At 43.7% G+C, this 22,385-nt stretch overlaps 1 protein-coding gene across 2 annotated transcripts in view; it reads right to left on the bottom strand.

Moving 5' to 3' along the window:
• LOC135056166 (protoheme IX farnesyltransferase, mitochondrial) overlaps positions 1 to 22,385 on the bottom strand; it is a 316,437-nt gene that overhangs the window by 58,754 nt on the left and 235,298 nt on the right. For both annotated transcript variants that reach the window (XM_063961020.1, XM_063961019.1), the window contains exon 5: positions 10,849 to 10,919. In XM_063961020.1, the coding sequence (XP_063817090.1) occupies positions 10,849 to 10,919 (71 nt within the window). The remainder of the gene's footprint in view (positions 1 to 10,848; positions 10,920 to 22,385) is intronic.

Here is a 22,385-nt window from a genome sequence, read left to right as displayed (position 1 = left end):
GAAACCACCAGAGGCGTGAAATCCTGGCCTTTGGTGACAGACGTATCCTCTGGTGCATATGTAGATGGGATTCCGACCACTTGTCCAGGAGATCCAGTTGGAAGGACCGAGCATGAAACCTCCCATACTGTAGAGCCTTGTAAGAGGCCACCATTTTCCCCAGAAGGCGAATGCACTGATGAACTGACACCCTGGCTGACTTCAGGACATCCCGGACCATTGTTTGTATCACCAACGCTTTTTCCTCTGGAAGAAACACCCTCTGCACTTCTGTGTCGAGGATCATTCCCAGAAAGGACAACCTCCTGGTTGGTTCCAAATTTGATTTTGGAAGATTCAGGATCCAACCGTGTTCCCTGAGCAGGTGGGCCGTGAGAAGGATGGACTGTAACAGCTTCTCCTTGGACGGTGCCTTTGTCAGCAGCTCGTTTTTTAATATAGTCAATAACATAGACTCTCTTAATATTTTTAATGTTAGTGGTACTTAGTTTTCACTATATATAAAAACATCAAATATGAAATTAAGGTGGCCTGAGTTTGAAAAGCACTCCTATCTCAGGGTCAACCAAACCCCAATAGTCATCCGGCAGCGATTCAACAATTTTGGGGTGCCCAAGCGTAATGGGCGCCCATCAGAGCAATTTCATTCCAAAGACCCCCCAACTCCCCATACATGAGTGTCATGTCTGCGTGACCAGAAGTGACGGGTTTAGCCATAAACGAGTTATTAAATTGTTTTTCCCGCCTGGCTGCCACTAGATGGCGCCCAAAGGAGCAATTCAATTGTTGCTACATTCGGGCGCAAATGCACATGGGGACACATTTCAGCTCGTAGCCTCCTGAGGTTCAGGCTAAAATGCGCAAAAACACTGTAGATGGGGTGCCCCAACTAAAACTTTAGACAGGTTAAGCAGCTTTGCTAATGGGTGCGCACATGCGACATACATACCCAACAGGGGGAACAATTGAACAGATCAATTTGGGTGCAAAAAGTGGCAACTTTTTTTCGCTCATTTCAGCACTCACCTCAGGAGGCTGCAAGCTGAAATGTGTCCCTCTGCAGTTATTCACGCCCAAACAGAGCAACAATTGAATTGCTCCGTTCTGCACTATCTAGTGGCAGCCGCAGGGTGAAACAATTGAATCGCCCCTCCAAGTGTTTTCCTATGAAAGTCTGGTAATACTATATAGAATATATTTAAGTTAAATAACATTGGCATGTATAGACATCTGCAGTGTGGATAGAAACAGGTGTTCTGAGGTAAATATTTGCAAGCACAGGCCCCATTTACAATTCATGAGAAAGCATCTGAACAGCACAGCAGAAATTCAGATTGCAAATATAAAGGCAACACAAAAAAACAAAAAACAAAAAAACACTACATCTCATCTTGATGAAATTTGTAACATATGTCCTGTTTTCTACTCTTTGTAATTAACATGAGGAAAACAGGGTGCAGGCCCACTGAAGCAGTGAGTATGTTTACAAAAAAACAAAAAACGTAATGCAGAACGTAGCCTGGAGGAGTGTCAGCCATTTTCCTCTTCACTTCCTCTGGAAATGATTGGAACCGAAAGTAAGGAAGGCGCAGAACCAGCTTAGAAATACCCCCGAGGGAGGGGGAAAAATGTGTGTTTCTTGTAAATTGTCCACTACACTAATTACTGGAACACGATGGGTTGAAGCAATGCTCGCTGGCGACGTATCAAGCAATGTAACCAGAATTTTATTTCCATTTCCTAATATTGAAATGTCATGTTTATAGAAATAAATGGAAATTAAGTTCTGGCTGTCGCTGCAGGGAAAGTTACCAGAAAGAAATAAAAAAATCCATAGCAGCACTCTCATTAAATGATACAATCTGATGATGGGTAGAGTTCATTGACTCTCCAGCTGATGCCAAACTGATCTTATAGCGAAATATCTGTAACGTTGACACAATCCACCGCAGCCATGTAACTTATACCATATTATAGAAGTCCTGAAGGCACAGCATGTGAGTATTTATGCTAGTGGACATATAATAAATGATCATACTCTGAGAGACATTTATGAAAACTGGAGGACAGTTAACTGTCTTTGCCTGTTGAAACTGATTACACTTCACTGTCTATAACAGTTTACAAAATGAAAGCAAATGTCTATAAATTAGACTATATCACTTTTTCCCCCTCTTAAAATTTCCTGTGTTAATATTTTGATTATATCATAGTTCTTAAATAATAAAATAAAAACAGGCACTCATAGAGCCATTTCCATAACAAAACAAGACACCTAAGAACTGCTGTACAGGCACTGTTTAAAACTGTAATTCCCCAGTGGGTGCCACTGCATCAAGGCTCCACCTCTTTGGGCTTAGCATACCACGATGTAAGGGGACGGGGGAACTGCACAGCATGTTCGTGCTATGCCAGAACACAGGGGGACAGCTAGGAGGAACTGGCCCTGATGGTGAACTGATCCATTAGTACCAGCTGGTTCCATTCTACAGAACCAGCTGGCAGTACATGAGCTGTGGGTGCCCAAGTACTCTTCCCCGTCCTGAGACCCCACCCCATCACTCCGAGTCCCAGCCCCCTCATCTCCTCCCTGCATTTCATGGCAATCACTGTAATGCTCCCTGTATTATATGGTGGTCACTGCGATTCTCCCTGTATTATATGGAGATTACTGCGTGGCTGTCTGTATTATATGGCAGGCATTGCAATGCTTCCTGAAATATATGAAGGTCACTGCAATGCTCTTTGTATAATATGACGGGCATTGCAATGCTCTCTGCCACACCCCTTCAATTGGCAGGCCACAACTGTTCAGCTTAGCACCAACTCTCTGTAGTGAGCCCCTACCACTGTATTCATCCTGTGAACCTTTATGCCACAGTCTGACACTGGGGACACAGCAAAGGGAGAGAGAGAGTGTGTGTGGTCATAATAAAGAGAGAGAGCTCAGGATAGATAGTTTGGGGCCAAAGGAATGAGAGATAGAAATATTGTGGGGCCAAAGGCGGGAGAGAGAGTGGGGCTATAGCTAAGGAAGAAATAAATATTATGGAGCCTTAGTAAAGAGACAAATAGTATGGGCTCATTGCAGAGCGACAGAGAAAACGTATGAAGCCATAGCAGAGAGAATGTGGGCCATAACATAGAAAGCGATGGTGTGGGCATATAGCAGAGAGAAACATGGTGTGGGGCAACAGCAGAACGACAGACAGCGTGGGGCAAAGAAGAGAGGGAGAAATAGTGTGGGGCCAAAGGGGAGGAAGAGAGAGCGAAAGATAGTGTGGGACCATAGGAGAGAGAGATATAGGGGGTATCCAATTAGAGGTGAAACAACAATCAGGTGTGAAAAATGGCAGTTTTTCGCACTTTTTTCCAATGTTTCATCGATATTTTTTTTACAGGCTATCCTATTAGATTGTTAAACGACCCAGTTGTAGGAACAGAACTTGATCGTTAAGTGAGGAACATCTGTATAGTATGTCTCTAGGGAAAGGGGTATTCAACAAATGTAAAAGTATCTGATGTTCTCATGTTAAAAATATCTTAGAGCAAATACAATTTGACACCACAGTCCACTGAAAAAATAAGAATTTACTTACCGATAAGTCTATTTCTCGTAGTCCGTAGTGGATGCTGGGGACTCCGTCAGGACCATGGGGAATAGCGGCTCCGTAGGAGACAGGGCACAAAAGCAAGCTTTTAGGATCACATGGTGTGTACTGGCTCCTCCCCCTATGACCCTCCTCCAAGCCTCAGTTAGGTACTGTGCCCGGACGAGCGTACACAATAAGGAAGGATCTTGAATCCCGGGTAAGACTCATACCAGCCACACCAATCACACCGTACAACTTGTGATCTGAACCCAGTTAACAGTATGATAACAAAGAAGTAGCCTCTTAAAAAAGATGGCTCACAACAATAATAACCCGATTTTTGTAACAATAACTATGTACAAGTAATGCAGACAATCCGCACTTGGGATGGGCGCCCAGCATCCACTACGGACTACGAGAAATAGAATTATCGGTAAGTAAATTCTTATTTTCTCTAACGTCCTAGTGGATGCTGGGGACTCCGTCAGGACCATGGGGATTATACCAAAGCTCCCAAACGGGCGGGAGAGTGCGGATGACTCTGCAGCACCGAATGAGAGAACTCCAAGTCCTCTTTAGCCAGAGTATCAAATTTGTAAAATTTTACAAACGTGTTCTCCCCTGACCACGTAGCTGCTCGGCAAAGTTGTAATGCCGAGACCCCTCGGGCAGCCGCCCAAGATGAGCCCACCTTCCTTGTGGAGTGGGCTTTTACAGTTTTAGGCTGTGGCAGGCCTGCCACAGAATGTGCAAGTTGAATTGTGCTACAGATCCAACGAGCAATCGTCTGCTTAGACGCAGGAGCACCCATCTTGTTGGGTGCATACAAGATAAACAACGAGTCAGATTTTCTGACTCCAGCTGTCCTTGAAATATATATTTTCAATGCTCTGACAACGTCCAGTAACTTGGAGTCCTCCAAGTCGCTAGTAGCCGCAGGCACCACAATAGGCTGGTTCAAGTGAAAAGCCGAAACCACCTTAGGGAGAAAATGAGGACGTGTCCGCAGTTCTGCCCTGTCCGAATGGAAAATCAGATATGGGCTTTTGTACGATAAAGCCGCCAACTCTGAAACTCTCCTGGCTGAAGCCAGGGCCAATAGCATGGTTACTTTCCATGTAAGATACTTCAAATCTACCGATTTGAGAGGCTCAAACCAATGAGATTTGAGAAATTCCAAAACTACGTTTAGATCCCACGGTGCCACTGGAGGCACAATTGGGGGTTGTATATGTAGTACACCCTTGACAAAAGTTTGTACTTCAGGCACTGAAGCCAATTCTTTCTGGAAGAAGATTGATAAGGCCGAAATTTGAACTTTAATAGACCCCAATTTGAGGCCCATAGACAATCCTGCCTGCAGGAAATGTAGGAATCGACCCAATTGCAATTCTTCCGTTGGGGCCTTCTTGGCCTCACACCACGCAACATATTTTCTCCAAATGCGGTGATAATGTTGTGCGGTCACTTCCTTCCTAGCTTTAATCAAGATAGGAATAACTTCCTCTGGAATGCCCTTTTCTTTTAGAATCCGGCGTTCAACCGCCATGCCGTCAAACGCAGTCGCGGTAAGTCTTGGAACATACAAGGTCCCTGCTGAAGCAGATCCCTTCTTAGAGGTAGAGGCCACGGATCTTCCGTGAGCATCTCTTGAAGTTCCGGATACCAAGTTCTTCTTGGCCAATCCGGAGCCACTAGTATTGTTCTTACTCCCCTTTTCCGTATAATTCTCAGTACCTTTGGTATGAGAGGCAGAGGAGGAAACACATACACTGACTGGTACACCCACGGTGTTACCAGAGCGTCCACAGCTATTGCCTGAGGGTCTCTTGACCTGGCGCAATATCTGTCCAGTTTTTTGTTGAGGCGAGACGCCATCATGTCCACCTTTGGTTTTTCCCAATGGTTCACAATCATGTGGAAAACTTCCGGATGAAGTCCCCACTCTCCCGGGTGAAGGTCGTGTCTGCTGAGGAAGTCTGCTTCCCAGTTGTCCACTCCCGGGATGAACACTGCTGACAGTGCTATGACATGATTTTCCACCCAGCGAAGAATCCTTGCAGCTTCTGTCATTGCTCTTCTGCTTCTCGTGCCGCCTTGTCTGTTTACGTGGGCGACTGCCGTGATGTTGTCCGACTGGATCAACACCGGCTGACCCTGAAGCAGCGGTTTCGCCAAGCTTAGAGCATTGTAGATCGCTCTTAGCTCTAGTATATTTATGTGAAGAGACGTCTCCAGGTTTGACCATACACCCTGGAAGTTTCTTCCCTGTGTGACTGCTACCCAGCCCCGTAGGCTGGCATCCGTAGTCACCAGGACCCAGTCCTGTATGCCGAACCTGCGGCCCTATAACAGATGGGCACTCTGCAACCACCACAGGAGAGACAACCTTGTCCTTGGTGACAGTGTTATCCGCTGATGCATGTGCAGATGCGATCCGGACCATTTGTCCAGCAGATCCCACTGAAATATTCGTGCATGGAATCTGCCGAATGGAATTGCTTCGTAAGAAGCCACCATCTTTCCCAGGACTCTTGTGCATTGATGTACTGACACATTTCCTGGTTTTAGGAGGTTCCTGACAAGTTCGGATAACTCCCTTGCTTTCTCCTCCGGGAGAAACACCTTTTTCTGAACCGTGTCCAGAATCATTCCCAGGAACAGCAGACGTGTTGTCGGGGACAATTGAGATTTTGGAAGATTCAGAATCCACCCGTGTTGTTGAAGCACTACTTGGGTTAGTGCTACACCGACTTCCAGCTGTTCTCTGGACTTTGCCCTTATCAGGAGATCGTCCAAGTAAGGGATAATTAATACGCCTTTTCTTCGTAGAAGAACCATCATTTCGGTCATTACCTTGGTAAAGACCCGAGGTGCCGTGGACAAACCAAACGGCAGCGTTTGAAACTGATAATGACAGTCTTGTATCACGAACCTGAGATACCCTTGGTGTGAGGGGTAAATTGGGACATGCAGATAAGCATCTTTTATGTCCAGGGACACCATGAAGTCCCCTTCTTCCAGATTCGCTATCACTGCTCTTAGTGACTCCATCTTGAACTTGAATTTCTGTATGTACAGGTTCAAGGATTTCAGATTTAGAATAGGTCTTACCGAACCGTCCGGCTTCGGTACCACAAATAGTGTGGAATAATACCCCTTTCCCTGTTGTAGGAGGGGTACCTTGACTATCACCTGCTGAGAATACAGCTTGTGAATGGCTTCCAATACCGTCGCCCTTTCTGAGGGAGACGTTGGTAAAGCAGACTTTAGGAAACGGCGAGGGGGAGATCTTTCGAATTCCAACATGTAACCCTGAGATACTATCTGCAGGATCCACGGGTCCACCTGTGAGCGAGCCCACTGATTGCTGAAAATCTTTAGTCGACCCCCCACCGCTCCTGAGTCCGCTTGTAAAGCCCCAGCGTCATGCTGATGGCTTTGTAGAACCCGGGGCGGGCTTCTGGTCCTGGGCAGGGGCTGCTTGCTGCCCTCTCTTACCCTTTCCTCTGCCTCGTGGCAGATAAGACTGTCCTTTTGCCCGCTTGTTTTTATAGGAGCGAAAGGACTGCGGCTGAAAAGACGGTGTCTTTTTCTGTTGGGAGGGGGTCTGAGGTAAAAAAGTGGATTTGCCGGCAGTTGCCGTGGCCACCAGATCCGATAGACCAACCCCAAATAATTCCTCTCCTTTATATGGCAATACTTCCATATGCCTTTTGGAATCCGCATCACCTGACCACTGTCGCGTCCATAAACTTCTTCTGGCAGATATGGACATCGCACTTACTCTCGATGCCAGAGTGCAAACATCCCTCTGAGCATCTCGCATATAAAGAAACGCATCCTTTAATTGCTCTAGAGTCAATAAAATACTGTCCCTATCCAGGGTATCAATATTTTCAGTCAGGGAATCCAACCACACTACCCCAGCACTGCACATCCAGGCTGAGGCTATTGCTGGTCGGAGTATAACACCAGTATGCGTGTATATACTCTTCAGGGTAGTTTCCAGCCTCCTATCTGCTGGATCCTTGAGGGCGGCCGTATCTGGAGGCGGCAACGCCACTTGTTTTGATAAACGTGTGAGCGCTTTATCCACCCTAGGGGGTGTTTCCCAGCGCGCCCTAACCTCTGGTGGGAAAGGGTATAATGCCAATAACTTCTTAGAAATTAGCAGTTTTCTATCTGGGTTAACCCACGCTTCATCACACACGTCATTCAATTCCTCTGATTCTGGAAAAGCTACAGGTAGTTTTTTCACCCCCCACATAATACCCCTTTTTGAGGTACCTGCAGTATCAGAGATCTGCAAAGCCTCCTTCATTGCCGTGATCATATAACGTGTGGCCCTATTGGAAAATACGTTTGTTTCTTCACCGTCGACACTAGATTCATCTGTGTCGGTACCTGTGTCGACTGACTGAGGTAAGGGATGTTTTACAGCCCCTGACGGTGTCTGAGACGCCTGAGCAGGTACTAACTGGTTTTCCGGCCGTCTCATTTCGTCAACTGACTTTTGTAATGTACTAACATTATCACGTAATTCCATAATTAAAGCCATCCATTCCGGTGTCGACTCCCTAGGGGGTGACATCACCATTACCGGCAATTGCTCCGCCTCCACACCAACATCGTCCTCATACATGTCGACACACACGTACCGACACACAGCAGACACACAGGGAATGCTCTTATCGAAGACAGGACCCCACTAGCCCTTTGGGGAGACAGAGGGAGAGTTTGCCAGCACACACCAAAAGCGCTATAAAATGTATATAAACAACCCTAAAAGGTGTTGTTTTTGTTATATGCGCTTTAAATATATAAATATCGCCAAAATATGCCCCCCTTCTCTTTGTTACCCTGTTTCTGTAGTGCAGTGCAGGGGAGAGTCCTGGGAGCCTTCCTCACAGCGGAGCTGAGCAGGAAAATGGCGCTGTGTGCTGAGGAGAATAAGCCCCGCCCCCTTTTCGGCGGGCTTTTCTCCCGGGTTTTGAGATATCTGGCCTGGGTTAAATACATACATATAGCCTCAATGGCTATATGTGATGTATTCTTTGCCATCAAAGGTATTAAATATTGCTGCCCAGGGCGCCCCCAGCAGCGCCCTGCACCCTCCGTGACCGTTCAGTGTGAAGTGTGTAGCAACAATGGCGCACAGCTGCAGTGCTGTGCGCTACCTTCATGAAGGCTGAAGAGCCTTCTGCCGCCTGTTTCCGGACCCTCGATCTTCAGCATCTGTAAGGGGGATCGGCGGCGCGGCTCCGGGACGAACCCCAGGGTGACCTGTGTTCCGACTCCCTCTGAAGCTATGTCCAGTAGCCTAAGACTCCAATCCATCCTGCACGCAGGTGAGTTGAAAATCTCTCCCCTAAGTCCCTCGATGCAGTGAGCCTGTTGCCAGCAGGACTCACTGAAAATAATAAACCTAAAAACTTTTTCTAAGCAGCTCTTTAGGAGAGCCACCTAGATTGCACCCTGCTCGGACGGGCACAAAAACCTAACTGAGGCTTGGAGGAGGGTCATAGGGGGAGGAGCCAGTACACACCATGTGATCCTAAAAGCTTGCTTTTGTGCCCTGTCTCCTGCGGAGCCGCTATTCTCCATGGTCCTGACGGAGTCCCCAGCATCCACTAGGACGTTAGAGAAATACTTTATATAAAAGTGCAAAAAAAAATTTTTTTATGTGTTTATAGTCTGTGGTCTCTTGACTTGACTTTTCTACATTAAAAATCACTACATGATGTTTATTCTATAAAAAGGGATGTTTAAGTGTGATGTTTATTTTTTTTCATTCTTGATAATAATAATAATAATAATATCATCATCATTTATTGTGAAAGCACTGCGATACTACGAGCACTATACATTGAGATCACATGTGGGGACCACTTGGAGATATAAGGCAGCAGAATTACAACTGAAGCTGCTGGTGGGAAAGTACAAGCAGCTATTTGAAGGGAGCAGCATTATCAGCCGCCAATACTAAAGCACCCTCGGGTGGCTGGCATTTCTTTGCAGCTACTGGTGGTGTGATACGGTTGGAATGAGGAGAGATAGTTGAAGGTGGAAAAATTAAACAATAACTAGTCATTGTGGAAGTATTAAGACAAACAAATCCCATCATTCACCAAGTTAATTAATCCATGTCCTTTTTGCTCATTAGCAAAAAATACTCAAATAAAATGGTGCTATAGCATTCTAGAATGCATAGTGCAAGCAAGTATCACTGTTACTCTTCTATAGAATTTCCTCAAAGTGTTACAGACTATTTCATAATTTGGATTATTATAGGACAGTCAAAGAAAACCCACATATTAGAGCTGTGTGCAGAGAAACATTAATGCATATCCATGCCTCAGTCATCGACCACCCAAGCTATGTGGCACTGATCATCCTATACTTGGCAGTTATTTTCCAGCCTCCTGCCAGCTGTACACTGAGTGCTTTTATGGGCCTGTCTGCCAAAACTGTGCTAGTGTCCCACTCGTCCTCACGAAAACCTCAATACATCCAGCAAAAGCGTCTGAGGGACTGGTGGTGGTCAGGTATTTTTCTGCATAGACAATGTACAGTGTATGCATTGCTGTAAGTATTTCTCCCATTTGGAGCATGCCTTGCCTGCCCTGCCACAGTTTTAGCATTCCCTAATAACAAAACTGTGATAGGGCATGCTGGGATTTGTAGTTTCATAACAGCTGGAGAGCCACAGGTTGGCCAGGCCAGATTTGGAGCATCATGGATAATTAAACACAAACAGATTAACAGAACCCCTACAGATGCCTGTGTGTAACATCATTACCAGGGAGCAGATATATTAAACCTATCTTGTCTTTAAGGTCTGTTACTAGGGTCAGCACACCCTTTTTGTGCCTTTGCACACCTGTTCATCTGTGTGTTTTCAGTTATGGGGAGTTGGTGGGGAAAGAACAACATGTACCCAATCAGGAGGCAGTACAGTGCAGGGATGGTAGGACTCAATAATGTAGTAAGATTGTGGACTGAAACACAGCCATATATGTGATGTTCATACAACCACTGTGTTGAAGCTTTCTAGATCCCATGATTCAAAGACTAGCACGTGAAAGCAGCATGTTTCAGTAGCACATTGTCCCCGGAGTCAAAAACTCAATATCAGGGCCACGGTGTTCTTCTCCAGCTGGAGTGACTATTGTATAATGTATGCTTATGAAAACACACTCATCCTGGTACAAAGGAGAGTGCATCATATTACTGAGGCAGGTGCAGCTCTTACCTGATCTGTCCTCGCACCAGGGGACGGCTTTTTGTCCTGTTCATGTTCGAATCAAATGGCACCTCGAAAAACTGCAAGGGAGACACAACAACAAAAGGCACATGAGTGATGTACATCAAAACCAGACTCTTTTTTTAACCCTTGCTTCACACAGTTAATGCATACAATAGTATTAGTACGCAAATGTGTGTTGTGAGTACTGTGGTATGCCTTTTCCACCTCTTAAGATATTTAAACAGTAAATTTCACAGGTGTGAGATGCACACAAAGAAAAAGATATTCAAAGCTTCATCCATTCTGTTCAAAACTAGAAAAACAAAATTACCATGCCACGTCAACACATACCTGATCTGTGGTCACAGACGGCATTGCCTCATAATGAGGCTGCTTAATCCTACACGATGCGGGCGAGTGAACTTGTGATGGAGATCAGGTAAGATGAAAAAGACAAACATATGCAGCAACACAAACACACACGGACAGAAGAGCTGTGATGACACAAAGTGCTGATGGATGTGGTCCCACCACAGATAGCTATTCTTGGACTAGCAAAGGTTAATATAAAATATGACGGTACATCATGAGTACATGACAGACCTTCATAAATCTGTATCGTACTTTCAGACTGCAGGCTTTCATATCCATTATTATGTGTGTGTTCCACCAACCATTGCGCTTGTCTGTTCTTTCAGTACCTACCAATATTATACTTCAAACTCAGACTAACAGCAGATAAAAGCTGTTTTTCTACCACAAGAGTCACCCTGAACTAGCCACTAGAGGCACTATTACAAACAATGGACATACTGACAATAGGATTGCAGAATGACATACTGGCAGAATTGCAGCCTCACGCATATTTAAATAAACATCAAAAGCTTGGCAATGGGCCTGTACCAATCGCTTTGCCTATTGCCATTTTATGAGGCAATTCATTTACAATGAGGAACTTTACACGCATAGTGCAGTATTTTCATGGATTGAATACCGTTCAGTATTTCCTATAGGTCCGCATTTCAAAGTGGGTTTAACAAACATGCATCCAAATGTATTCTCTAAAACACAGTGGGTATCCGTGCCACTGTGAAGGTAAGTCCCACTGACTGTGCATAGGCAATCTTTATTATTCAATTTTAAAACTCATCATGCTATCATGTCAGCAGGTTGGTCAGTGGCCAGCACTAATTTAAGTGTACAATCTAGCAGAAACTGCACTTGTTTGCTTATCTGTTGGTAGCCAACCAGCGGCAGGAATTTCTCTATCAAGGGTCTGTGATATCCCCTCATCCACCTGTATGTGTAACGTTGAGCACTTGCCACAGACCTTCCCTTTATCTCCATGTCTCAGGGAGATATGTAACTACAAAGCATCTCTTCTGTAATCACAGTAAAGTTTAGTACTGCGCAAATATGAAGACAGGTTGAGAGACATAGTGTAAATGGCCCTATAGGAGAGGACGATCTTCCAAGCCTTTACTCACTCCTCAGCAATGGACACAAATCTGTCAACAACTATCGTTAAAATAACTTAGAGAAAAGATTTTGCAACATTCCCTTGAAGAGAAAGGAAAGTTTGGGCTATCTGTCTGCATGTGAGGTGTGACAGTAAGGATGCTGTGACTGTCTGGAGTACAGTTTTCATCTCCTAATATATCTAACCATGCTAGTCTACAAACACACACACACACACACACACACACACACACACGAGAGAGAAGTGGTGTTATTTTCTTATTTAAATAAACTAAGGTCTATTTGCTAAACAAACAAAAAATCACAGTATTTATTTTTTTGAGACGGAAGGTTCATCTTTCAATTAGGACTTAGTGCCTCATGAGTAACTATGAGGTGCCTCAATACTAGTGAACTGATAGGCTGTTTTCTTATAATTATAGACTCACAAATCTATTTCCTAATGTCACTGCTTCCTGTGAATTTATAGTTTGTGCTCTTATGTATATTAGTGCATACTACAAAATTACTTCTGCTACTATGCATGCATATAGCAACCACAGTACTAGTCTTCACATGGAATCACTTATTACGTTAGATTGAATGCTCAAATGAAGCTGCCACACACCATTCCACTTAATAAATGACCTGTATTTCTCCCATAGACTGTCCTTTCTGTTGATTTACAACCTCGTTTACAATGAGCCATCATTTGTGCAGGTGTACCTAGATTTCCACCCAAAGTGCATTGGATTTGCAGAAAAGTTGGGTGGAGTGAGGGTGTTCCCTAAATATAGTAGACACATCTCTGCAAAATGAGGCACAGTGAAGTTTAAAAAAAGATCTAGTTTTGCAGAGCCCATTACAGTTCCTCATACCTCCCAACATGACCCTTGCTCTGCTTCTGGATTTTTCTCTTCATTTATGATTGCCGCCACCTGTTTTGAACAGGTTAGTGCACAGGTTCTCAAACTCGGTCCTCAGGACCCCACACAGTGCATATTTTGCAGGTCTCCTCGCAGAATCACAAGTTAAATAATTAGCTCCACATGTGGACCACCTTTTAAAATGTGTCAGTGAGTAATTAATACACCTGTGCACCTGCTGGGTTACCTGCAAAACATGCACTGTGTGCGGTCCTGAGGACCGAGTTTGAGAACCTATGGGTTAGTGCACAGGTTCTCAAACTCGGTCCTCAGGTCCCCACACGATGCATGTTTTGCAGGTCTCCTCACAGAATCACAAGTGAAATAATTAGCTCCACCTGTGGACCTTTTAAAATGTGTCAGTGAGTAATTAATACACCTGTGCACTTGCTGGGTTACCTGCAAAACATGCACTGTGTGAGGTCCTGAGGACCGAGTTTGAGAACCACTGGGTTAGTGGATAAGAGTTGTGTTTCAGCACAGGTGATGGCAATCATAAATTAAGAGAGAAGCCCAGTAGCAGAGCATTCTGTCCCTCCTGGAGAGGGTCAAGGGCCTAATTCAGACATGACTGCAGCAGCAAAATTGTTCTCTAATGGGCAGAACCATGTGCACTGCAGGTGGGGCAAATATAACGTGCAGAGAGAGTTAGATTTGGGTGGGGTGTGTTCAAACTGAAATCTAAATTGCAGTGTAAAAATAAGCAGCCAGTGTTTACCCTGCACAGAACAAAATAACCCACCCAAATCTAACTCTCTCTGCACGTGTTATATCTGCACCCTCCCCCCCCCCTCCAGTGCATATGGTTTTGCCCATTAGAGAACAATTTTGCTGCTGCGATCAGGTCTGAATTAGGCCCCACGTTGGGAGGTATGGTTCTTTTTCAAGTATATGGGGTAATTCATACCTGATCGTAGCGGCAAATTTGTTAGCACTTGTGCAAAACCATGTGCACTGCAGGGGAGGCAGATATAACATGTGCAGAGAGAGTTAGATTTGGGTGGGTTATATTGTTTCTGTGCAGGGTAAACACTGGCTGCTTATTTCTACACTGCAATTTAGATTTCAGTTTGAACACACCACACCCAAATCTAACTCTCTCTGCACGTTATATCTGCCCCCCTCCCCCTCCCCTGCCAGTGCACATGCTTTTGCTCAAATGCCAACAAATTTGCTGCTGCGATCAACTCTGAATTAGGCCCCATGTGCACTGCGGGAGGGAGGGGGCTTGGGGGGTAGATATAACATGTGCAGAGAGAGTTAGATTTGGGTGGGGTGTTTTCAAACTGAAATCTAAATTGCAGTGTAAAATTAATGGGCCCTACACACACGGCACCCGGCGGCGGGGAGGGAGGTGATGGGGGAGTGAAGTTTCTTTACTCCACCTATCACCCGGCACCATAGCAGTGCATGCTAATATGGACGAGATTGTTCATATTGGTCTGCATGCATAAGCAACGGGGCACCAACGATGAACGAGCGCGGGGTCGCCCATCGTTCATTGTTGGTGCCTACACACTGAACGATATGAACGAGCTAAACGTTCATATCGTTCAGTGTTATCTGCCAGTGTGTAGGGCCCATTAAGCAGCCAGTATTTACTCTGCACAGAAACAAAATAACCCACCCAAATCTAACTCTCTCTTCAAATGTTATATCTGCCACAGATCGCTAGGCTGCGTTTTCGTACAGCGGGCGATCAGGTCTAAACTGCCCATGCGTATGCACCACAATTCACAGGCGTGCCACACGGGTACAAAGCGGATCGCCGCTCAGCGATAGGTTTGTGCGAAGGATCCATTTGCACTGGCGTTCGCAAGGAGATTGACAGGAGGAAAGTGTTTGTGGGTGGCAACTGACCGTTTTCTGGGAGTGTTTGGAAAAACAGAGGCGTGTTCAATCGTTTGCAGGGAGGGTTCCTGACGTCAACTGCGGTCCTGGACTGGCTGAAGTTATCGCAGTGGCTGAGAAAGTCCTGGGCTACTCAGAGACTGCACAAAATCTGTTTGTACAGCTCTGCTACACATGCGTTCGCACACTTGCAAAGCGAAAATACACTCCCCTATGGTCGGCGACTATGCGAATGCAGGACTGCAAAAAAAACCTAGCGAGCGTACAGGTCTGAATTAGCCCCATGGTTTTGCCCAACTGCTAACAAATTTGCTTCTACAATCAGGTCTGAATTATCCACTATATTAGTATATATAATACTGGACCATATGTAGCCCAATCTGTATTCACAAAGTGTATAGATTTTGAATCCAAACCTGGCTCTTTTGTAAGGGATGTACCATTTTCACCCCCACTCTACCTTTGTACAGTAACAGACTAGAAACATATTGTTGCAGGGCTAGATTTGTTGAAAAACATTTGACAGATTTGCAGATCTTCTGCCTGATGATTCAATTGTATTGTGTGCCCCCTGCTAGCATCTATTCGTATGGGCACCCGACAGAGCAATTAAATTGTTGTTATGTTCAAGTACCCATTAGTATAGACATGCCCCAAAGCACAGGGTTTATCCTCACAAATCGGCTAAACCCGTAAAAATCAGTGGTTAGGGTGCCCCAAACCACAGACATTGCACACATTTCTTCTTGCGGTCTGCGAGAAGAAATGTGTCTCCCGTGGCTAAAGGGCACCCGAACAGAGCAACAATTGAATTGTTCCATGGGCGCCCATTAGTTTAGATACCCAATGGGGGGCGCTGCAAACAATTGAATCGTCCCATAATAATCTGTGGGACATCCACTGACCCAAAAGGTGGTATTGCCAGGAATTTCCTCATGGGGAAGAGTTATAACAGTTAGGCAGGCATGGTTTACTTATTTAAAATTGCTGTTGCATTGTATGCTGTATGCTGTACTCAGCTTACCATTTGGTTACCGCAGTTATTATCTGTACCATGCGCTTATCATAAAATAATTCAAGAAGCTCAAAATTCCACTTTCCGATGATGCAAAAGACAGAAAAAAAAGGAAGCAATACGCTTGTGAGGTAACTGTGAAAGGAGTGAGGGAAGGAATGGATGCAGACAGATACAGTGCTAATGCGAGGTGCTTTTTACACACTGGAATACAGGATTGAAGGAACGAGGATGTAAACATAGCTCTGCACACAAATAATTGCATACCATAATGAGACATCATGGTGATGGGACCTAAGTCTAAGCACAGAATGCATTTATGTTTCATATACACCTTATACACACAGCCTGAAGGTAATTTTAGCTAATATTTTTTAATAACTGTGCAATAAACAAAATGTGTGTACATTCACACAATTCATTTGTTTTATATACACCTTATACACAGCCTGAATGTCATTTAATACAATATTTTTATAACTGTGTATTAAACAAAGTTTGTGTACATTGAGACATCAGAAAACAAGGTTTCACTTTCTCACTCTCACTCAAAGAATTCCGTATTTCGGAATATTTGGATATGGGATACTCAACCTGTAGTAGCTCTTATATACTTTATCTTGAATTTATATGGCTTAGAGGTCCTTTGACAAATTAATAAAAGTTTTTATTTTTCCTTAATACAGAGATAACATACCAAAAATGGCGACTGATGAATGAGTACATTTAAAGATGCATAGAAAATGAAATGACAATGTAATAGAGATAACTAGTCATACATACTGATTTGACAGTTTCATGCTCTGTTTCTATAAAAGTTACAGAAATAAATAAAACGAAACAGGGTATAATTGGCTAAACAAATAAAAAAATACATAAAATCTGTCCAACACAACTTGTTCAGAAGATTTATCAACTGTGTGGGGAAATCTTGTCCTAATTCAAATCAAAAACATAATCTCACAGTTACCTTTTATAAAACGGCCATCAAAATATTTGTGCTGTGTGATGGTTGATCAATCCTGGACAAAGGACTTGATCTGTGAATGGGGATACGGTCATTAGGTCGAACACTATTGGTCGATAAGCATTAGATCGACTAGGTCACTAAGTCGACATGGAAAAAGGTTGACATAAGTTTTTCAAATTTTTTCATTTTTTGAACTTTTTCATACATTACGATCCACGTGGACTATGATTGGGAGTAGTAATCTGTGCTGAGCGCAGCGAAGCACCTTCCCCGAAACATGGCGAGCGAAGTGAGGGGATACGGTGCACAAACTGGGGTTACCCGTCACTATACAAAGAAAACGACACCAGAGAAACTATTAAAAAAAACTCATGTCGACCTTGTACATGTCGACCTAATGACCCATACCCTGTGAATGATAGAACACTGTGATAATGATGGTCATTGTGTGTGCCAATCCTGGCAACCTCAATCAGAACTTTCTATCAGAAACACAATCACTGCGACATGAACGGATCCTACCATTTGGCCCATGCCCAATAAAGATCCCATTATCAATGGTTGTTGTCAAATTATGTGTGGACCAGCTTAAGAAAACTACTAAACTACAGGTTCTGAAACTCTGAACCCCACAGAGTGCATGTTTTCCAGGTCTCCACGTAGAATCATAAGTGAAATAATAGCTCCACCTGTGAGTCTTTTCAAATTTGCCAGTGAGCAATGAGTACACCTGTGCACCTTCTGGTGACGTGGAAAACGTGAGCTGTTTGGGGTCCTGAAGACTGAGTTTGAGAACCACTGGTCTAGACACACATGACGGGGCAGATAGTAGCAGTAACTGCAATGTGCTACCTACACCGAACTGATTGTAGTTATTCCAGAAGCCCACTAGATAGTACAGTAAGTTCTCAATACTGTACAATAAGTTCTCAGTAAGTTCTCACTCCATACCCTTTGGATAGACATGTGTTGTATGTCCCTGTTTTACGTGTGCTAGAATTTCCGTAGTGTAGGGTGATGCAGAACACTATGGCGCCTTACAGATTAACAGCAACAATGATAACCAGCGTATGTGCTCAGTTGCAACAGGGCAAAAGTGTGCTGGGCAGAACATTTTACCCCTTTTCATCCCCTTAGGAGTCGTATTTCGAAAAATTCCTACTTAGTGGGTGGCTGCAAATAACAGTCACATTTTCCAGACCCCAAAGGTGATGCATTGTAATGGCAGGTGGACGTTTTATCGCATAACTCCGAAACAAAGCAACGTCAATATTTTTCTGGAAATCTACGGACCAAGACCTTTATTTTTGGTATATGATGTGCCCTGCTCAAATAACGGCATCATAGAAATAAGTCACTCATAAAAGTCGTCCTTCTGCCATTAATATATACAGTAGATATTCCAGATGTGAAATTATAACTAGAAAAGAATAACTATCAGCCTAACTGATACTTGTTTCTTTGATAAACTAGCGAGTAATTCTTATGTGTGCTTCTTTCTTTCTAGGTCAGAGACAATAAATACACTGAGATGCTTATGGCACAGACAACAAGTGCCCTTTCACCTCCCTATGTGCATTCATTAAAACCTATCCTTAATTACCAATGCAGTAAATGAAAGACGTTTTGCTGAATTAGCACCACGACATGAAAGGGAGGCACAGCAAAACACTACTACACTGCAAATACCAGTTACCACATGAAAGAGTTCAGTGGCGATGGCTTGTAATAACGTGCGTTTCAAGTCAGCGTTGGTTTCATATAATGCTGGTCTCTGGCGTCTGCATATATGGTTAGTGGACGGGTAGTATATGTTGTGTAATATTTGCAAATGCGAGTGGCATACATGATAACTGTGGCATTGTAGAGATGGTCAGTGCCTTCCAATGTATTTTTTAAACAAAAAGCTAAAATATGCATGCGGGGATATGTAATTCAAGAACAACTGAGACGTCAGAGGTTGTCCACTAGAACTATAGAATCTGTGTAATACCCTCAAAGTGTGCCCAAGCTAAAAGAAAGTTTACTGCCATTATCTTCATGCTTTAGTGGTGGACTGTAGGTAAACATTCTTTTTATTTGTACCAGTTAAACACAGCGATACATTTTGTAGTACAAACAAACTTTTACAGACAGCAGTCTTTCAATGTATTAGAAACCAGTGACAACACTTCCTAGTAAACAGTTGGATTGAATATTGGTTAGGTTCCAAAAATGTCTGCCTCCATTTTGTCTAAATAAAGTTCATTAAACTCCTAAATTAACTTAGAGAGCAAGCAAATCTACCAGAAGCATATATGTAATGATAAGTAAGTGTGCGTGTGTGCGTGTGCGTGCGTGTGTGAGCGTGTATGTGGTGGTGGTGGCATGAAAGGACATGATGCATTAAATGGTCACACATTTTAGCATCTGGGACAAGAAGATAAACAGAGGCTCCCTAGCCTTCGGCTTTTTGATGCACACCCATCTGAGATCAAAACATTTATGAATTGCTTAACAGTTCCTACTGGAAAAAGTGCAATTTTTAAAACATTTCATAAGCATCGTCTCTTTAATCACTATAGTTGTCTCTTTAGTCATTGGTCTCAATTCAATTCAATGCGATTTAATAGCGCTGGGAAGGAGGCTCTAGAGCTATTTAATTGTCCTCACCACTAGTAGGGAGATGCCAGTTCACATGCCTTAAGTCGGGTGTTTAGTTGCAAGAACCAGCATTCTCCAACTTAAGTGCCTGCGCGATGCTGTCTGCTCCGCGCTAAAGGCAGAAAACAGTTTAGTCGGATTTCTGTTTGCACCTCAGGAGGGATGCCAATTGAATAGCTCCGGGACCTCCTTACCTGGCGCTATTACCATCGCTTTTAATTGAATCGAGCCCACTGAGACACAAAATGTAGCACATTTAGAATTTGACCTAAAGCGTCCCCAGTTCTATGCCAGCCACACCACACAGCAGAACGAATTGTCTGTTGTTCTTCTAGAGTTATTCATAGACTACTCAGTCTGCAAAATGTGAATTTATAAAAGGCAAATTAAAAGCATAACTCAAGACTGTTGCACTGACATTGCGCACCCATGAGAAAGTGGACTGTTCTGACACAAAACTCAATTCACACAACATGTTGCTGCAGTTCTACGTCCAACTCATCACATAGCAGTCACAGATTATGTAGTATCACCTGCTCAAAGCAGATGTATGGAGATTATGAAGGTTGCCTTTTTCTGCTTGCTGTAGCAGACACATTGATTCCAGCAGATGAATCTTGGTTGTAAGCCCAACATTATCCTGGTTACAAATAGGTTTCCTATGGATGCCATTAAGATAAAAATAACCATTTTGAAGCTCAACTCTTCCCCTCTGATGGAATCTCGTTAATTTGGAACAAACACGTATTGAATTTGTTGGACTGACTGAGGAGCTGCCCATTGATTCCTACCTTTAATAAGCTTCCTATCTGAGTGTCACAGGCCTAATTAACCTCTCTAATGTGACACTTACAGGTTTAAAAAGCAGTAGGTAGAAAACACACTGTGAAGAGAATGGGTCCGTGTAAGTGGTGCTAGGATGCAGAGCCCAGTTATTACCTCTCCCCTTACTCCGAAACAAAATTGCTTTATGTGCTTCATAAAAAGAGGGTAAAGGAATTTTGTTCCATTAATTTAGCAAAGAAACATTATTATATAACACTACACAGAAATACATAACTTGCAGGGACTGGTGGTTATTTAGTAAGGACATCATGGTGAGACATAAAAAACGGGTATAAGGTGTATATTCAATTCGTGACGGTTTTTCTGACTTTCAGAAAAACTGCACTTTTCTACAGTTTTAGGTCGAATTTGCATTCAACCTATTCAATGAAAGTGCCGTTTTTCGACTGTCGAAAAAACGGGCACTTGTCGGAAAACACGTGGATCGGCAAGTTACTCGCTGATCCACGCGTTTCTGTTGAAAATGCGGCTGTTTGACAGTTTGCAGCTGATGCAGATCCGTCGGAGAGGATCCAACATCAATTGAATATACCCCTGAGTGCTAATTGCACACTTTTGAAAACCCTGTTTTCAGACATCCCTCTGGAAATTAATTTGTAACGCTAAGTGGAGTAGTAAATTATTTTCCTATAAAGGACATGCATCATCAATATTCTCATGTACTCCAGTATATCTCTGTAATACATTTCTGCAATCATACTGTATGGTATAAGGATCACATTCAGACATTAAAACATCCTAATTACTCATTAAGGGCGGTATCCTAATACATGCAGTGATTTACCGCATGGTTATACCAGGCTGTTTAGCCTGATAATGCTATCGGGCTATCCAATTACAGCCCATTTTTACCATACGGAAAATCACCCGTTTTTGCCTGCTAACACATCAGATCCGTGATAAGATCGCTGACCCAAGTGTTACTGTCCGATAACAGGTCGTCTGAAGCTGGTTATGGGGGATTCTGCTTTGTGCAAAATCCATGATAAATGGGGCTTACAGAGAAAACTGGATAGCCCTGAGGGAATCCTTTCCTGCGGTAACTCAAAAGTCAGATATTTAACAGTCTGATGATCTGCGCTGCTCCCGGACATCACTCCATCTTTTCACTGGGGAGGTGGCTACTGGGAGATGTAGTTCTCCCTGCTGCTGCCTCCGGACACACAATGAGGGTCACACACGTACTTCAATACACCCACACCACTGCTACAGAAGACCGGATCCCGACAGGTTGGAGGAAGAATACACCGCTTTGGAAGGTGAGTAATTAAGGACTAATTAAACTACTACTATAACTAGAAACTTCCAATTGCTTAGTCATTAGAGGGCATACTACAGGGTGCCAGAGCAAGTCCAGCAGATTTTTCCTAAAAAAAATAATTTTAGGAAAAATCAGACTGAGGTGATTTCTATAGAAAATTTCTATAGAAATCACTGCAGCTCATTTTCTGTCCTTCAATTGAATAGGATAAACCCTGTGGCTGTGGGTTTTTTCAAAATGGAGTGCAAAAATGAATATGCCCTTAAGTGTAAAACCAATGACCGCGGGTGACCTCACCGCTGGCCGCAAAGTTCCCACCATTGAAGATAATGAAGAGGCTTTGCGATGCGCTGTCTGCCAGCTCAGACGCGCATAGCCAATCAGGAGAGTGCCACGACGTGGCGCTCCCTGATTGCCTGAAGGGACCCTCTGTGACAGGAGTCACGGGGGGTGTCAGCATTCGGGTAAGGGGTCCCATGTGTAAACATGGGACCCCTTTCAGTCCGTGTGGATCGGGTAAATGCGGTTTGTTTTTTTGCCAAGTATGTGGATTACAAAAAAAGAACAGGACAC

The sequence above is a fragment of the Pseudophryne corroboree genome, chromosome 3 (genome assembly GCF_028390025.1).
Source record: "Pseudophryne corroboree isolate aPseCor3 chromosome 3, aPseCor3.hap2, whole genome shotgun sequence".
Lineage (NCBI taxonomy): Eukaryota > Metazoa > Chordata > Amphibia > Anura > Myobatrachidae > Pseudophryne > Pseudophryne corroboree.
Note: the sequence above shows the minus strand (reverse complement) of the source record. Positions and strands in the feature narration are given on the sequence as shown.